The 14490-nt window shown below is 33.5% G+C and overlaps 1 protein-coding gene across 3 annotated transcripts; it reads left to right on the forward strand.

Moving 5' to 3' along the window:
- Window positions 1–3212: 3212 nt before the first annotated feature.
- Window positions 3213–7405, forward strand: LOC143559534 (protein EIN4-like). 3 transcript variants are annotated; one of them, XM_077048072.1, is made up of 3 exons: window positions 3213–3862; window positions 3937–5838; window positions 6657–7405. In XM_077048072.1, the coding sequence occupies exons 2-3, from the start codon at window positions 4111–4113 to the stop codon at window positions 7203–7205; spliced, it is 2277 nt and encodes a 758-aa protein (XP_076904187.1). In that variant the 5' UTR covers window positions 3213–3862; window positions 3937–4110; the 3' UTR covers window positions 7206–7405. The 3 variants fall into 3 exon arrangements, with proteins under 3 accessions (XP_076904187.1, XP_076904188.1, XP_076904186.1); XM_077048073.1 differs by having other exon boundaries at window positions 3213–3738; XM_077048071.1 differs by having other exon boundaries at window positions 3213–5838.
- Window positions 7406–14490: the final 7085 nt, after the last annotated feature.

The raw sequence follows: 14490 nt of genomic DNA on the forward strand, positions 1-14490 counted from the left end.
ATGGATGTACTACTACTAATAATTTGAAAAGTATTAAATAAATTTCGAATTTTGTTCTTATTTAGGAAATATTATGGAATGTTTAAAATCATTGTTTTGTGCAAATTGATGCATAAATACATGCATTATACGACATACCAACTACAAACGCGTTAATGGAATATTTTAAGTAACAAAAGATTCTGAGAAGTTAAATTGTCGATGAAACTAAAGAACATATTCTAAGACTGTGATAAGGATGATAAATTAGGTATTTATTTAATTAAGAAAAAACGTTATAAAATAGTAACAAAAGTTTTTTTTATAAAAAATGTTTTAATTTATATTCAACTTTGGACTAAAAGATTATTGGAAAAAAGATATATATAAATATAATAGACTAAAAGATTATTGGAAAAAATATATATATAAATCTACCTAATCTGTATATTCCAAGATTTGAACTGTTAACCTTCAAAAAAAAAAAGTACCTAATTACACTACCATATACGATTGGACCAAATGTCCTTCAATGTTCCATATAGTTACACTTGACGGTTGACAGTGTACAAAACAAACTTAACATTAGAGATACACAAAACAGCCGGTTTCAGATGCGAACTGTGGGTACGACCATGTATTAGGTTTCTCTGCGGACCTGTAGTCTGAACCGGACCCGGTTTCACTTTTACCCTGTCAAAACCTGACCCTACCCGATACCCGAAAAACCTGGTAAAATACTCCACTATATCTGAAATCGGTTCCTACTTGACCCGATTTTAACTTTTGTTGGCTTGTTGCAACTTGCAACTGCTCAAATGGGCTTAGGTATTCTAGCTAGTTTTCAGTTGGGCCTTTTTTGTAAGTATTTGTTATCAAATGGGCTTTGTAATTCTTAGTTTCCAAATGGGCTTCCATTTGTCGTTTTCTACAGACTTTGGATTTGGTGACAAGATCACAAGACTACGTTTTCAATACAGATAAGGACATGTGTACTGAAGGGGCTATAATTTGGGGCGAATTATGACACGTGAAGTCCAGTCAGCAAGGAGTGGAAATTTGTTTTTGGGGTATAATGGTGTAGGGGCTACAAGTTGGGCCACAGTGTCTTTTTTTATTATTTTCTTTTTATAATTAAACTAACCAAATAAAAACCAATTTATTTAAATAATTATAATTAAATGGATTAAAATTAAAAAATAAATACATAAAACTAAAAAAAACACACAAATAATAAAAATAAATTATAATAAAAAAACACACACCACAACAAAATACATATAAAAATACAAATAAAGTAAACAATACAAAAAAATAATCAAAGTTTAAAACTGTACGGATATAAACATAAACAAACCAAAGATTTTAAAGTATTTAAAGTTTTATCAAGTTTAGTACACTTTCAAAGTTCAAGGTTTAAAAGTAAATATAGTTTAAAACTAGTTTATAAACTTTTAAAAAGTCTAGGGTATAAAATATAAATAATAATAATGATAATATATAATCTCCCAACCCAACTTGTCCCCTTCCCCTTCCCCAGCATGTTTTTCCGGCGACGACCACGAGTTTCCGGCGAGAATAAAACCCCCGTCCCTTTCCCCCAACATGTTTAAAACCATGTGTGATATAAAATATTATTATCTTCTTCACCTCTCGGCGACAAGTAAACCCCGGCCCTGCCCCAAATCGCCCACATATCACGGGGGGGGGGGGGGGGGCGGTGTTTGAGCCCTTCCTCGCCTCATTTCGCCCTCAACCCACGCCCACTACACATGACCTAAAGGACCATAGGTAATTGTAACCTTGGCTTATCACGTAAATCAATAATATAAGATAAAATTACAAAATTTTTGACATTTATGTATACTAAATTTAATACCTTTTGTCATTTATCTACCTTAATTACACCAATCATCCTTTTCATTAAGTTTTCGTTTTTCCCCTAACCGACGTTAAAAGTTTTGGTAAATCTATGTGCTTTTTAACCACGGAAAATATGTTAAATCATCGCTTTTCCATTTTCTAATAAACATAAAATAACTAATGATGGTATAGCATGTGACATATGTTCTATACAAACGTTATTGTAAAAAGGTCTTACTATTAAGGAAACACTATACAAATTTGCAAAATATTTGTATTACTCAGATTCATTATACCCAAAGGGTCATATGTAGGGTTAAAAGGCAACAATTTCTCGCCAACATCCATAAATTGTTAAAACACGGTTTCAAGCATATTTCAACCCGACCCCCCCCCCCCCCCCCCCCTCTTTTTCTTGTTTCAACCCAAAGCGGTTTAGACAAAACATGATTCAACACTTCCAACCAACCTGAACTGGTTTCAAACAAACCAATCTGAACCCATAACCCGATTTGTGCAATTCATAGTTTGAAGGGACTTAAAAACCTTTGATCACTACTTCATTAGTACTCCATACAGTTATATTACTACACCACTCTACCCCAATTATTTAAACAACACGCTTGTTCATATAATAAATTTACATGGTCACTTTCTAAATTAAGAATACCTACTTGACCTCTTTTAAACTGAATCCGTTCTAACCTGTGACGTAACCCACCTACACTAAAATAACTATTTTCGATTTCAGTATAAAAATTCCTAATTTCGCATTATTGACATACAAAGATGCTAATTTTGTTTGTTATACACAAACCAAACAACCCAACTTGGTTTTATAAATTTAAAATTACATCAAATCACTACTTGCAATTCTTATCATTATTTAAATGATTAAAATATCCCAAAAGATAAAGTAACAAAATAATATCAAACCAACTTGCATTAATTTCTTTAAATATCTTATAAGCAAGTTTCTAAATTGACAATAAATTAATAATTAATAAGATTACTTAATCAAACACAAAATCTTTCAAAGATGTACCGACTTGTTAATTCCTTAGTGGGGACGGTAAAGTACATAATAATATAAAAAATATATATATTTTTTATTTATTTTATATATATTTAAAAATATATATATTTTTTATTTATTTTATATATATTTAAAAATATATATATGTCTAGGTTCTCTTCATGTGATCAGAACCGGCCCCAGAAATCAGTTTTCACTTCATTAAAATTAAAAATTTAATCTTTTTTTTTTCATTTTCTACCCAAAAAGATTGAATCTTGGTCAAAGATTGATCTTTGTATATATTTTTTAAATATTATATTGTATTAGTAATATATATATATATATATCTATAGATAAATGCTCAAAACGAGGTGTTGAATCACAGGAAGCTTGCAGACTACTGTCCTTTATTCTTCCTTAGATTTACATGATTGATTGATTGTATTAATGGTGGGTAGCTGGTGTGAAGTGGGCTATTGTTTATTTAGGGTTTTAGGGTTGGTGGATCAAGAAACTTGACCCAACAAGATTCTAAAGCTGCTTGCTTTGCTCAAGAATTTGATCAAGAAAGAAGGTCTGTTTCTTGAAATAATAAGTTTTTCTTCAGGAATTTGTTATTTCTTGAAAAAGATTTCATTTTTATTTGATGTTTATGGAATCTTGAAATGAGGGTTTGCTAGATCTAAAGTTCTTTGCTTTTTGGGTCTTTTTGGGTTCTTGATAATCTTGAATCTTGATGGATTCTTGAAGTGGGGTTTTGTTAATTTTGAAGATTATTGGGTTCTTTTGATGTTATCATCCACAAGGTTCAATCTTTTTGGGGTTTAGATTTTAGGGTTCTTGATAAATCTTGAATCTTGATGAGTTCTTGAAGTGGGGTTTTGTTAATTTTGAAGATTATTGAGTTTCTTGAAGTTATCTTCTTATGAGTTCAATCTTTTTTGGGGTTTAGATTTTAGGGTTCTTGATAAATTTTGAATCTTGATGATTTCTTGAAGTGGGGTTTTGCTAGATTTGAAGATTATTGGGTTTCTTTGAAGTTATCTTCATCTGGGTTTAATCTTTTTTGGGTTTAGGTTTTAGGGTTCTTGATAAATCTTGAATCTTGATGATTTCTTGAAATGGGGTTTTGTTAGTTTTGAAGATTATTGGGTTTCTTTGATGTTATCTTCACATGGGCTCAATCTTTTCCGGGTTTAGATCTTAGGGCTCCTAAAAGATTTCATTTTTCACATTTCCGGGTTACAAAAATGTTGAAAAAATTGGTGCTTGGATTCTTGATCGCTTCAATCGTGACCGTATCTTTAGCAAACGACAACGAGTTTGCTCACTGTCATTGTGACGATGAAGGTTCTTGGAACGCACACATTATCGAAAGCCAACGCGTAAGTGATTTCTTGATAGCAATCGCTTATTTCTCGATCCCGCTCGAATTACTATACTTTTTAAGCTGTTCAAACATGCCATTCAAGTGGGTTCTCCTTCAGTTTATATTGTTTATAGTCCTTTGCGGGTTGACCCATTTGATAAACGGGTGGGGGTATTACGGTAATCAAACATTTCAGTTGATGATGGCATTAACAGTTGCTAAACTGTTAACTGCTCTCGTTTCGTGTGCCACCGCGATCACCCTTTTGACTTTAATCCCGTTGCTACTTAAATTCAAAGTTCGTGAGCTTTTCTTGAAACAAAACGTGTTGGAACTCGATCAAGAAGTTGGAATTATAAAAAAGCAAAAAGAAGCCGGTTGGCACGTTCGTATGCTCACACACGAAATCCGAAAATCGTTGGACCGACACACAATTTTATACACCACTTTAGTCGAGCTTTCAAACACTTTAGCCCTTCAGAATTGTGCGGTCTGGATGTTAAACGAAGACAAAACCGAAATGCATCTAACCCATGAGCTAAGACCCAACACTTCACCTTACCATTCTTCGATATCCAAAAACGACCCTGACGTATTAGAGATAACACAAAAAAAAGGCGTAACGATTTTGAGGGCAGATTCAGTACTTTCGGTACAAAGTCGAGGCGGGTTACCCGAATCGGGCCCGGTGGCGGCGACCCGTATGCCGATTCTTCACGTTTCAAATTTTAAAGGTTGGACCCCTGAGTTAGTCGACACGTGTTACGCTATACTCGTTTTGGTTCTCCCGAACGACGGTGACCGAAAATGGAGTTTTGACGAGCTTCAAATCGTGGAGGTCGTGGCGGACCAGGTGGCGGTGGCGTTATCGCACGCAGCGGTTCTCGAAGAATCACAGTCGATGCGTGAAAAGTTAGTCGAACAAAACCGTGTGTTGCAACAAGCAAAAGAAAATGCGATGATGGCGAGTCAAGCGCGAAACTCGTTTCAAAAAGTTATGAGTCATGGAATGCGGCGGCCCATGCACTCGATAATGGGCCTGCTTTCGATCCTCCAAGACGAGAAAAAAAGCCAGAATCAAACTAATATTATCGACACGTTGACGAAAACGAGTAGCGTGTTGTCGACGTTAATAAACGATGTGATGGAGATATCCGCTAAGGATACGGGCCGGTTACCGTTGGAAATAAGACCGTTTCAGTTACATTCGATGGTTAAAGAAGCGTGTTGTTTGGTGAAATGTTTGTGTATTAATCAAGGGTTCGGGTTTACGATGGAGGTTCCGAATACGATTCCTAATGTGGTCATGGGCGATGAAACGAGGACGTTTCAGGTATTGTTACATATGGTTGGTAACTTGCTTGATGTTAGTGAAGGACGGGTGGTTATGTTTCGGGTTAGTGTGGAGAATGGGAATGATAATAAAGTATGGGGAACGAGTCGGCCCGTTGGTGACGAGTTTGTTAATGTGAAGTTTGAAATTGGGACCGGTAGTGGCGGGTTTCAGTCGGAATTGGCGGTTGTGGGTTTTAATGTGGGCGTTAAGAGGCAAAAGGCGAACCGTGTTAAAGACAGTTTGAGCTTCACTATGTGCAAGAAACTTGTGCAGGTTAGAATACTCTGTTTTTCTGTGTGAAATATTATTATTATTATTTTTTATATAAATAATTAGTGTGTCAAGTTTAATTCTTGGTAGATGTGGAAACATGGGCAGGATATGTAATGGGTCGGGTCAAAATAGGTGGGGTTCTTTTGGGCTGACCCGATACACCTTTGTAAAATTTTATACTTTTTTTGTCAAGTATGATTCTTGGTAGATGTGGCAAAAACTGGCAGGTTGGTAACGGGTCGGGACAAAATAGGTTGGTTATGTTGGGCTGACCGACACACTTTCTGTGTGAAATTTTATTCTTTTTATAAATAATTAGCGTGTCACCTGTCAAGTATGGTTCTTGGTAGATGTGGAAAAAAGGGTCGGTTGGTTAACAAGTCGGGCCAATATTGGTAGGGTTATATTTGCTAACCCAATACACCTTCTTTGTTAAATTTTGGTGTCAAATGTGTTTTTTGGTATATGTGGCAAAAAAGGGTTGGTTGGGTAACGGGCCGGGTCAGGTCAATATGGGTAGGTTTATGTTGGGCTGACCCTGTATGAGTCTTGGTAGATGTGGTGAGAAGGGTGGATTAGGTAACGGGTCGGGTCATAGTAAAAGGGGTTATGTTGGGTGGTTGGGAAACGGCCCGGGTCAAAATAATAATCTCGTCAGCTGACCCAACACACCTTCTGTTTAAAATTCTATTATTTTCGGTACATGTGGCAAAAAGGGTGTGTTTTAAACGGGCCGGGTCAAAAATGGTAGGGTTATGTTGTTCATTTGTTTTGTATTTTATTTATAAAAATTTAAATTTGTTTAAAAATGATTGCAGATGATGCAAGGAAAAATATGGATGTCAACAAATTCCCAAGGCTACATACAAAGCACAAGTCTAGTCCTCAGATTCCAAATCCAACAAACATTCAGCCGACCGATGTTTGACCTCGGAAACTTCATTGACCAACCAAAGTCAAACTCGATTTTCCGAGGCCTTCAAGTAATACTAGCCGACGACGACAACGTAAACCGAATGGTCACAAAAAAGCTCCTCGAAAAACTCGGTTGCCAAGTGACCTCAGTATCATCCGGCTTCGAGTGCTTGAGTTCACTCGGGCCTACAACGAGCCCGTTTCATGTCGTGATCCTGGACCTCCACATGCCAGAGATGGACGGTTTCGAAGTGGCCACGCGGGTCCGGAAGTTTAGGAGCCGTAACCGACCGTTGATTATTGCGTTGACCGCGAGTGCCGAAGAACAAGTGGGGGAGAGGTGTTTGCAAGTCGGGATGAACGGAGTGATCAAGAAACCGGTTCTTTTACGGGCTTTGGAAAACGAACTTAGAACGGTTTTGCAACGAGCGGGTGAAAGGATTTCGAGTTAGTAGACATAAGAAAAATAACATTTGTTGCGGTTTTTTTTTTCTATAGGTGTCATTGATGCAAAATCCATTAAAATGTTAAAAGTTCAAACTATATAGTACTATGAATACATAGATTTATTTTAGGTTCATTGACCATATTATGTTCCTTTGGGCATGGTTATAGATTTAAGTGTTCATTTATAGTTAATATAAGTTTATGATAGCCATTTGTAGTCAATGGTATAAAGTTGCCATTTAATTATTATTATTATTATTATTATTATTATTATTATTATTATTATTATTATTATTATTATTATTATTATTATTATTATGACATAGTACAAGGCTGTTAAGTTGAGGTGGAGGTTCACAAACTGGGTTTGTTTTTGGCTCAAACCGTTTCAGGTTGGAGACTGGGAGCCGGGTTAGGTCAAAGTTGGTCAAAACGGGTTTTAGTTGGAATCGGTTTTTGAAAAACGGGGAGAGTATTGGTTCCGGTTTCAAAATGATTTTAACCGGTTCGGGTTTAACTTGCCGATTTCAAATATATATTTACAAACATATCCCAAACTGGAGGGTTGGGTCGGTATCTAACTGTTCTTGCCAAACCAGTTTTGTTGCTGGTTCTGGTTTTGGGTTACAAAACCGGTTTTGGTGCCTATAATTGGATTTTTTGCACTTCTAGTTGCATGTGCATGTAGACATGTTCAAACCCGGTAATATCCCAAATCGGTTTGGGTTAAAAACCAGTCCAAGTTGATTAAGGCAAGACCGAAACCGGTTTGGAAGAAACCGCATTGGAAGTTGATTAAGGCAAGACCGAAACCGGTTTGGAAGAAACCGCATTGGGTTTCAAACTGGTTTGGAGGCAAGAAGGTGCAGCCCGATCAAACCGATTTGGATTAGATTGAAATCGTTTATTTTTCATGTTTTCTAATTTGGATCGGGTCAAACTTCACATGTCTAGGTGTATGTGTAGGCTGTCCAATTATTCTAGGTCCCATGAGACCCAAATTAATTTAAAAGTATAGGGCTCTCAGTTGATGAACATGAGCTAATTTAGCAAAAAAAAGAAAAAATATATTAAACATACTATATTAGTACAAAGCTAAAATAATATAGAGAAATGCCAACTAAAGACTTAAATAGAATTACTCTAAACTATTTACTTTACTTTTTTGAGTAATTAAAAATGAATCTAACAACTTAAATTTTATAGCTACAAAAAGAGTATGTTAAGTTCAAATAAATTAACCTCATTAAGATATTATATTTGTTGTGGTGAAACATAACTATCAGTTCATTTTAATAATAGTTGTTGCAATCAGCCATGTTTAAATTAAACAACTCAAAGGTTTATATACTTGACTATTCAGTTTGAACAATTCAATTTTGGACTTGATAAACTGGTTTAGGATATGTTATAGTTTGCTATAGTAACTTCACATACAAATGTACAATCACACCAACATATAAATATGATATATTATTTTATTTGTGTAAATAAAAGTTTTGTTACATATGATAAAAGCTTAAAAGCATACTACATATTGATGCATGGCTGAGCAATAGCCGAACCAAACCGAAACCGACGGAATCGAACCGAAACTAACCGATAACCCAATTATCTGAAAACGGTTAGATGTTATTTTTTATACCTACGGGTAACAGAAATTAACCTAACCGAATCATTCACATCTTCATATGTTTCTAGCCTTTATACCTCCATTCATGTATTTCACGTTTTTATATCATAATTTCATGTAATTATACATTCATTTAATGTATTTGTATCTCCATTTCATATATTTATAACTTCATCTCATGTATCTACGCATCTATTTTATGTATTTATAAGTAAAACTTTTGGACCAAGTTTGATTTTGGTCATTAATCAAAACTAACTGAACCACACCAAAAACTAACCAAATAAACCGAACCAATTAACTGAAAAATCGATTAGTTAATTCAGTGGAGGTTAATAACCAAACTCAACTGTATACACCCTAACTGATGCCATTTACCAAATTTAACATATCTTGATAGTTACCTTTTATCATAAATATTATTGTTAACCTTGGGCAACACTATATCTCTCAAAACAATATATAAACATAATATGTATCTATAAGTGTGTTTTAGTAGAATGTTAAAAGAAATTAATTAGAAAACATAACATGCTTTACTTTTAAGAGGCAAGTGGATGGGTGGGTAGCACTTTGGTACCCTTTTATGAAAGTGAAAATATTAATTGTTTAATTTTCTTAATCATGAGCTATTCCCACTATAATTGGTGGGCTGATCCTAGTTAATGTCATACTTGCAAGCTTTATTACATATTTAACAAATATTTATAGTACACTTTTATGATTGTTAGCAATGAAACTATATTCTTATTTATACTTATTTTTTAATATTTGAAATCATGTGTCCAACTCTTTTAGCATAAAAAAATATTATAATTAGAGTTAATTAAACAATTGGTTCTTGTGGTATGTGGAAAATAATAAGGTTGGATACTTAGCTTAATCAATTTAGGCCCTCTAGGGTATTAACTTTTGATTTTGTAACATCCTAGAGTAATAAGGCTAACTCCAGTTAAAAACTAACTGAGAATTAAAAGTATTTTTGTTATTTCACATTATTCTATATATAATAGCAAACCTAAAGCTACAGTACACTGATAGAAGGTCTAATAAGTGACTGCCACATGGCAGCCACTAAGTTTCTTTTTTTTTTTAATTTTAGGAAATCTGACTATATAATAATTTAAAATAACATATGTAACAAAAACGGAGGTTGTCTTTGTGGTGTTGTTAAGGTGTTTCAACGTGCAGATCTCGAGTTCGAAGCTTCCCTTCACCGGTTTCTGTATTTTTTTGTGTTTTCTTTTTAAAAATAGAAATTGAGCTTTGTATTTATAAATTTCATACTAAATCAAGAAATGAAAAAGTATGGTGTGATGGTGAAGTTATTATAACGTACTATGTTTTATGTGTGTTTAAATCGTGTGAACGGCGCAACGCGCCGAGGTGAAACAGTTGGTTTGGATGTTGATGTCGTTAATCCTACATTGCTCTTGGCTAAAAGTACCATAGCAGATGGCCTTTTAGAAGTCAGTTATTGTTCCAATACATATATGCTACTTTTAAAAGCTCGCATGAATCTGCAATGGGCCAACTAATACAATTTTTAGGTACCTAAACATGTGTCTTCAACATTGTGTGAAGATTGCAACCTGCAATATCACTTCCAAGCACAATATGGGGTTGACGCGGGTACAGATTTTGTTGGGTTAAAAGCGATTTTACGTGTTTGTTTCAAATGCAAGTGTAGATTTTGCTTGCCTGTAGCTGTAGATTAGTTTTGGAATTCAAACTTGGTCTATCATTTTGAAGTTGAATGCGAATAATTGTTATCTATTTTGTTAACAGATTGTGTAAATCATATTTTGAAGTTTGTTGTCCATAGCTACTTTCTTTTTAGTTTTTTTAGATTAATTCTAAACATATAGCACGTCAAATAATTCATAAAATAACGAAAGGTTGAAGACACTTGCAGCTGTAAACGACGCAATAAAAAGTTACTGTTAGTGAACTACGGCGCAACGCGCCGAGGTATCTTCTAGTTTTAGTATCTAATCTTTTTATTTTCACAAACCACAGGAAACAACTATGTAATTAACTCTACTATTTATTTATAAAAAAAAAATATAAACACATATAAAACAGAGAACATGAAAAACGACTTGTGTGTACACATTTGGGTGTCATATTTCTTTGTCTTTTTATTTGATTGAAGTTAATTTATCTAATATCAAATAAACCTTAATATAAGGTATTTGCATAGCTAAATTTTGCTTAAATATGTATGTCTTCATAAAGTATTTCAAAAGGGGGTGGCGACACAACTTGTTGCCCGCTTACCTGCCTGTTTATTGTAATTGGATCATTTTATTTGAAATGAAAAATTTAGAGATTATGTGTTAAATAAAAATAAATATTATACCAGAAATAAGGAAACTCGAACATATTTATTATTCCTTTTCAAAAATATTACTATTTGATTAAGGTGATTTTTTAAACAAATTTCATCTTACTTTGAGACTCGAACTCAGAACCTTTTACTTTTAAACGTAGAAGAGACTTTGTTACTGTCAATAGACCAATAATTCGGTAATATTTGTTTAAAGTGACTAATTAGGCTTTGTGGTCCAACCTTACCTTAATCTAGGGTTTCTGATTGATTCCCCTCACATCAAAAACTATTAATTTATCTTATCACTTTTCACTTGCAAAGCCTGCATTGCCCTCCTTTTGTTTTAAAAAATATACATGTTTACGGTGTAATGAAATTTGGACCTTAATGCATAATGCTAAATTATATATCATAGTTTGGATTTTTTTTTGGGTGGGGGGGGGGGGATTTATAATTTTAACGAGTATTACGGTATGTAATGATGGAAAACGTAAAATTGGATTATGATATTTCAAACTATTAATCATTAACCAATATTAAATCCTACTAACAATCTAACTAGAGATAATCTCAATTTTAAACTTTGTTATTAATAACGATCACTGTGGTTGCTATCGACTATAGTTTCTATTGATGAGTATGTTTGCTATTAACCAAACTTTTATTGGTTAATTAATTAAAGAAAAGTTTCATGTAATAGTAAGTTTAATTAGTGTGCCCATTAAAATCATTCCAAATCTTTTTTTAGTAACTGTGATAAAACACTCAAGTTTAAATGTTATCTTAATGTCATAATGGTCTTTTGTTATGGATTAAAAGTGAAGTCAATAAAGTAAATAATCATGAAACTTGGTTGATTTTAGTATTTCTTTTTCAAGTTTAACCTATGATAAAATGTTAAAAAATGACTAAAAAGTAATACTTAATTTTCAAAATAGTTAACTAGTTACAAATATATATTTTTTTCAATTTTAAAAAAAATATACCATCATTTATTACGTTTAATATCATTTTATAGCTTTTTATGCATACTTAGTTTAACACACATATAAATTATAAGTTCAAATTGACATGTATGAAAAAAAAAACTATATTATTTAATAAAATAACTATTTTTTTGTTTTTCAATTTATGTTCTTATTACTAATTAAAGGTTAAGTTATCATACTTAATATCCTAAATCTAGGAAGGGTATAAAGACATAATGGATATCAAAATATAATACAATGTCGAGTAAAATATAAAACGATGTTGAGTATATAATACATAGTCGAAAATTAACAAAAAACACAATGATAAATAAAATGATACAATGATCTAAACAAAAATTTTAAACTACAAGCTAGAAATCGATAAGTGAAAATCTAAAATCTAATATCGCAGCGACGAGACGTTCCAATGCCGATGGTTTAAGTTCAATTAGAGTCCGTTTGATACTATTCCTGCGACTTCCTAGTTTTAGAATATTTGAACCCAAACCTAACCGTTTAACACTTTTATTATATAACTAGGTTAGAGCTCGTGTGATACACGGTTTTGACAAAAATAAAAGGTTTATTGGATTTTAATAATCAAAACTTTGGCCTATTGGCCGATATTAATCTCAATTTAAGAAATTCCTTAGAATAATCTCAGCTTTCACTATGTTGGCCTCCACTGAGCCTTTTCTTAACAGGAACTAACCCAGTTAGTTTTAAGGCAAAATATGTCATTTCTACAAATTTAGGGGGATAAACGAAAAATATAATTTAACATAAAAACTCAACGAAATGGGCGCAACCACCACCGCGGTCGCCGCCACCGACACCGCGACCCTCGAACACTGCCACCACCACCACCACGACCGCCGTCGTCGACATCGTCACCACCACCATTACGGCCTCCGCCACCGGTGGTGGCTGTGGAGGCAATGGCGGAGGTCGCGGTGGTAATGGCGGTGTCGACGGCGGCGGTCGTGGTGGTGGTGGCGGTGGCGGTGGCGGTGTCGAGGGTCGTGGTGTCGGTGGCGGGGTACCGCGGTGGTGGTGGCGCCTGTGTCATTGAGTTATTAAGTTAATTTACATTTTTCGTTTGTCCTCCTCAATTTGTAGTAATGACATATTTTGATCTAAAACTAACTGGGTTAGTTCCTGTTAAAAAAAGGCTCAGTGGAGACCAATAGAGTGAAAGTTGGGATTATTCTAGGGAATTTCTTAAGTTGGAATTAATATCGGCCAATAGACCAAAGTTTGGATTTTTAAAATCCAATAAATAACTATAACAATATCAGTAATTACATCATTATTTATTCATATCATATATTCGCATATCATATGTAGTTAGCAAATGATTTTACAAAAATCTTAAATTTTCTATTAGTAAGTTTTCATTCATATATAAATTCATATTACATAACAGGTTAAATATATTGATTTCAGTACAACAAAACCAAACAAACTACAAAAGTACAAATATTATACAAAAATCATGTTACTGTTTAACTATCTATATCTATAACTATACTGAACACGGTTCCAAAGTAAGGTAACAACAACCTTAGAAAATTTTCTAATGCAAATGCAGGTCAAAAGAAGGATGATATGAGAATTCCATAAGAACAAAATAATAGAACAAACACATTAATACGTATTTTCGACACCTATGCAAGTTCTAAGCATCCTCAAATGTTAAATTTGGAACTGGTGCTTGTACGCAATAGATGCGGCAATTAACTTACACCAACAGTAAAAATATACGCTTTCCAAGATGGCTCAATTCAGCTTCAAGATCACTTAAAGTTTTGTTAATTAACACCTGAATACTTGACATGAAGGACTTGGATCACTTCTTCCAAATGCTGATATGGCAAATCAAGTCATTTATCACCTAAAAATTCATTACAAGAAGATTGTTTGAATATTAAAAGTATTTTTACAACATATTAATAAATACCATCATTAATAGATAACGGAAAATGCATATATCTACATCTTCCATCCCATTGTTGTTTAATCACATTTTAAAACCTGGTAAACCATAACAAACATAGTTGATGTGGTCTATATTTGAGATGATCATTACTGATCTCAAGTAAATAAAATTTTTTTCTAAATAGCATAATTCATATTTTATCTAGTTAATAATTAGAAGTTGAGCATAACCAATAACTAATAAGAGAACAAATTATTACTCTAAAATTATATAAAATTCAGTGAACCTAATATAGAAGATTACCGAACTTGTAGTCTTACAGAATGCATTTTTCTATTTCTTAAAATACTTTTGGTGACCAACTCATTGAAAAGCTCATCATATTGGGTAGTCTTATAAGGTCGATAAATAGATA

This window comes from Bidens hawaiensis, unplaced genomic scaffold (genome assembly GCF_021521415.1).
Source record: "Bidens hawaiensis isolate Kalapana, Puna unplaced genomic scaffold, B.hawaiensis_p1.1 tig00019925_1, whole genome shotgun sequence".
Lineage (NCBI taxonomy): Eukaryota > Viridiplantae > Streptophyta > Magnoliopsida > Asterales > Asteraceae > Bidens > Bidens hawaiensis.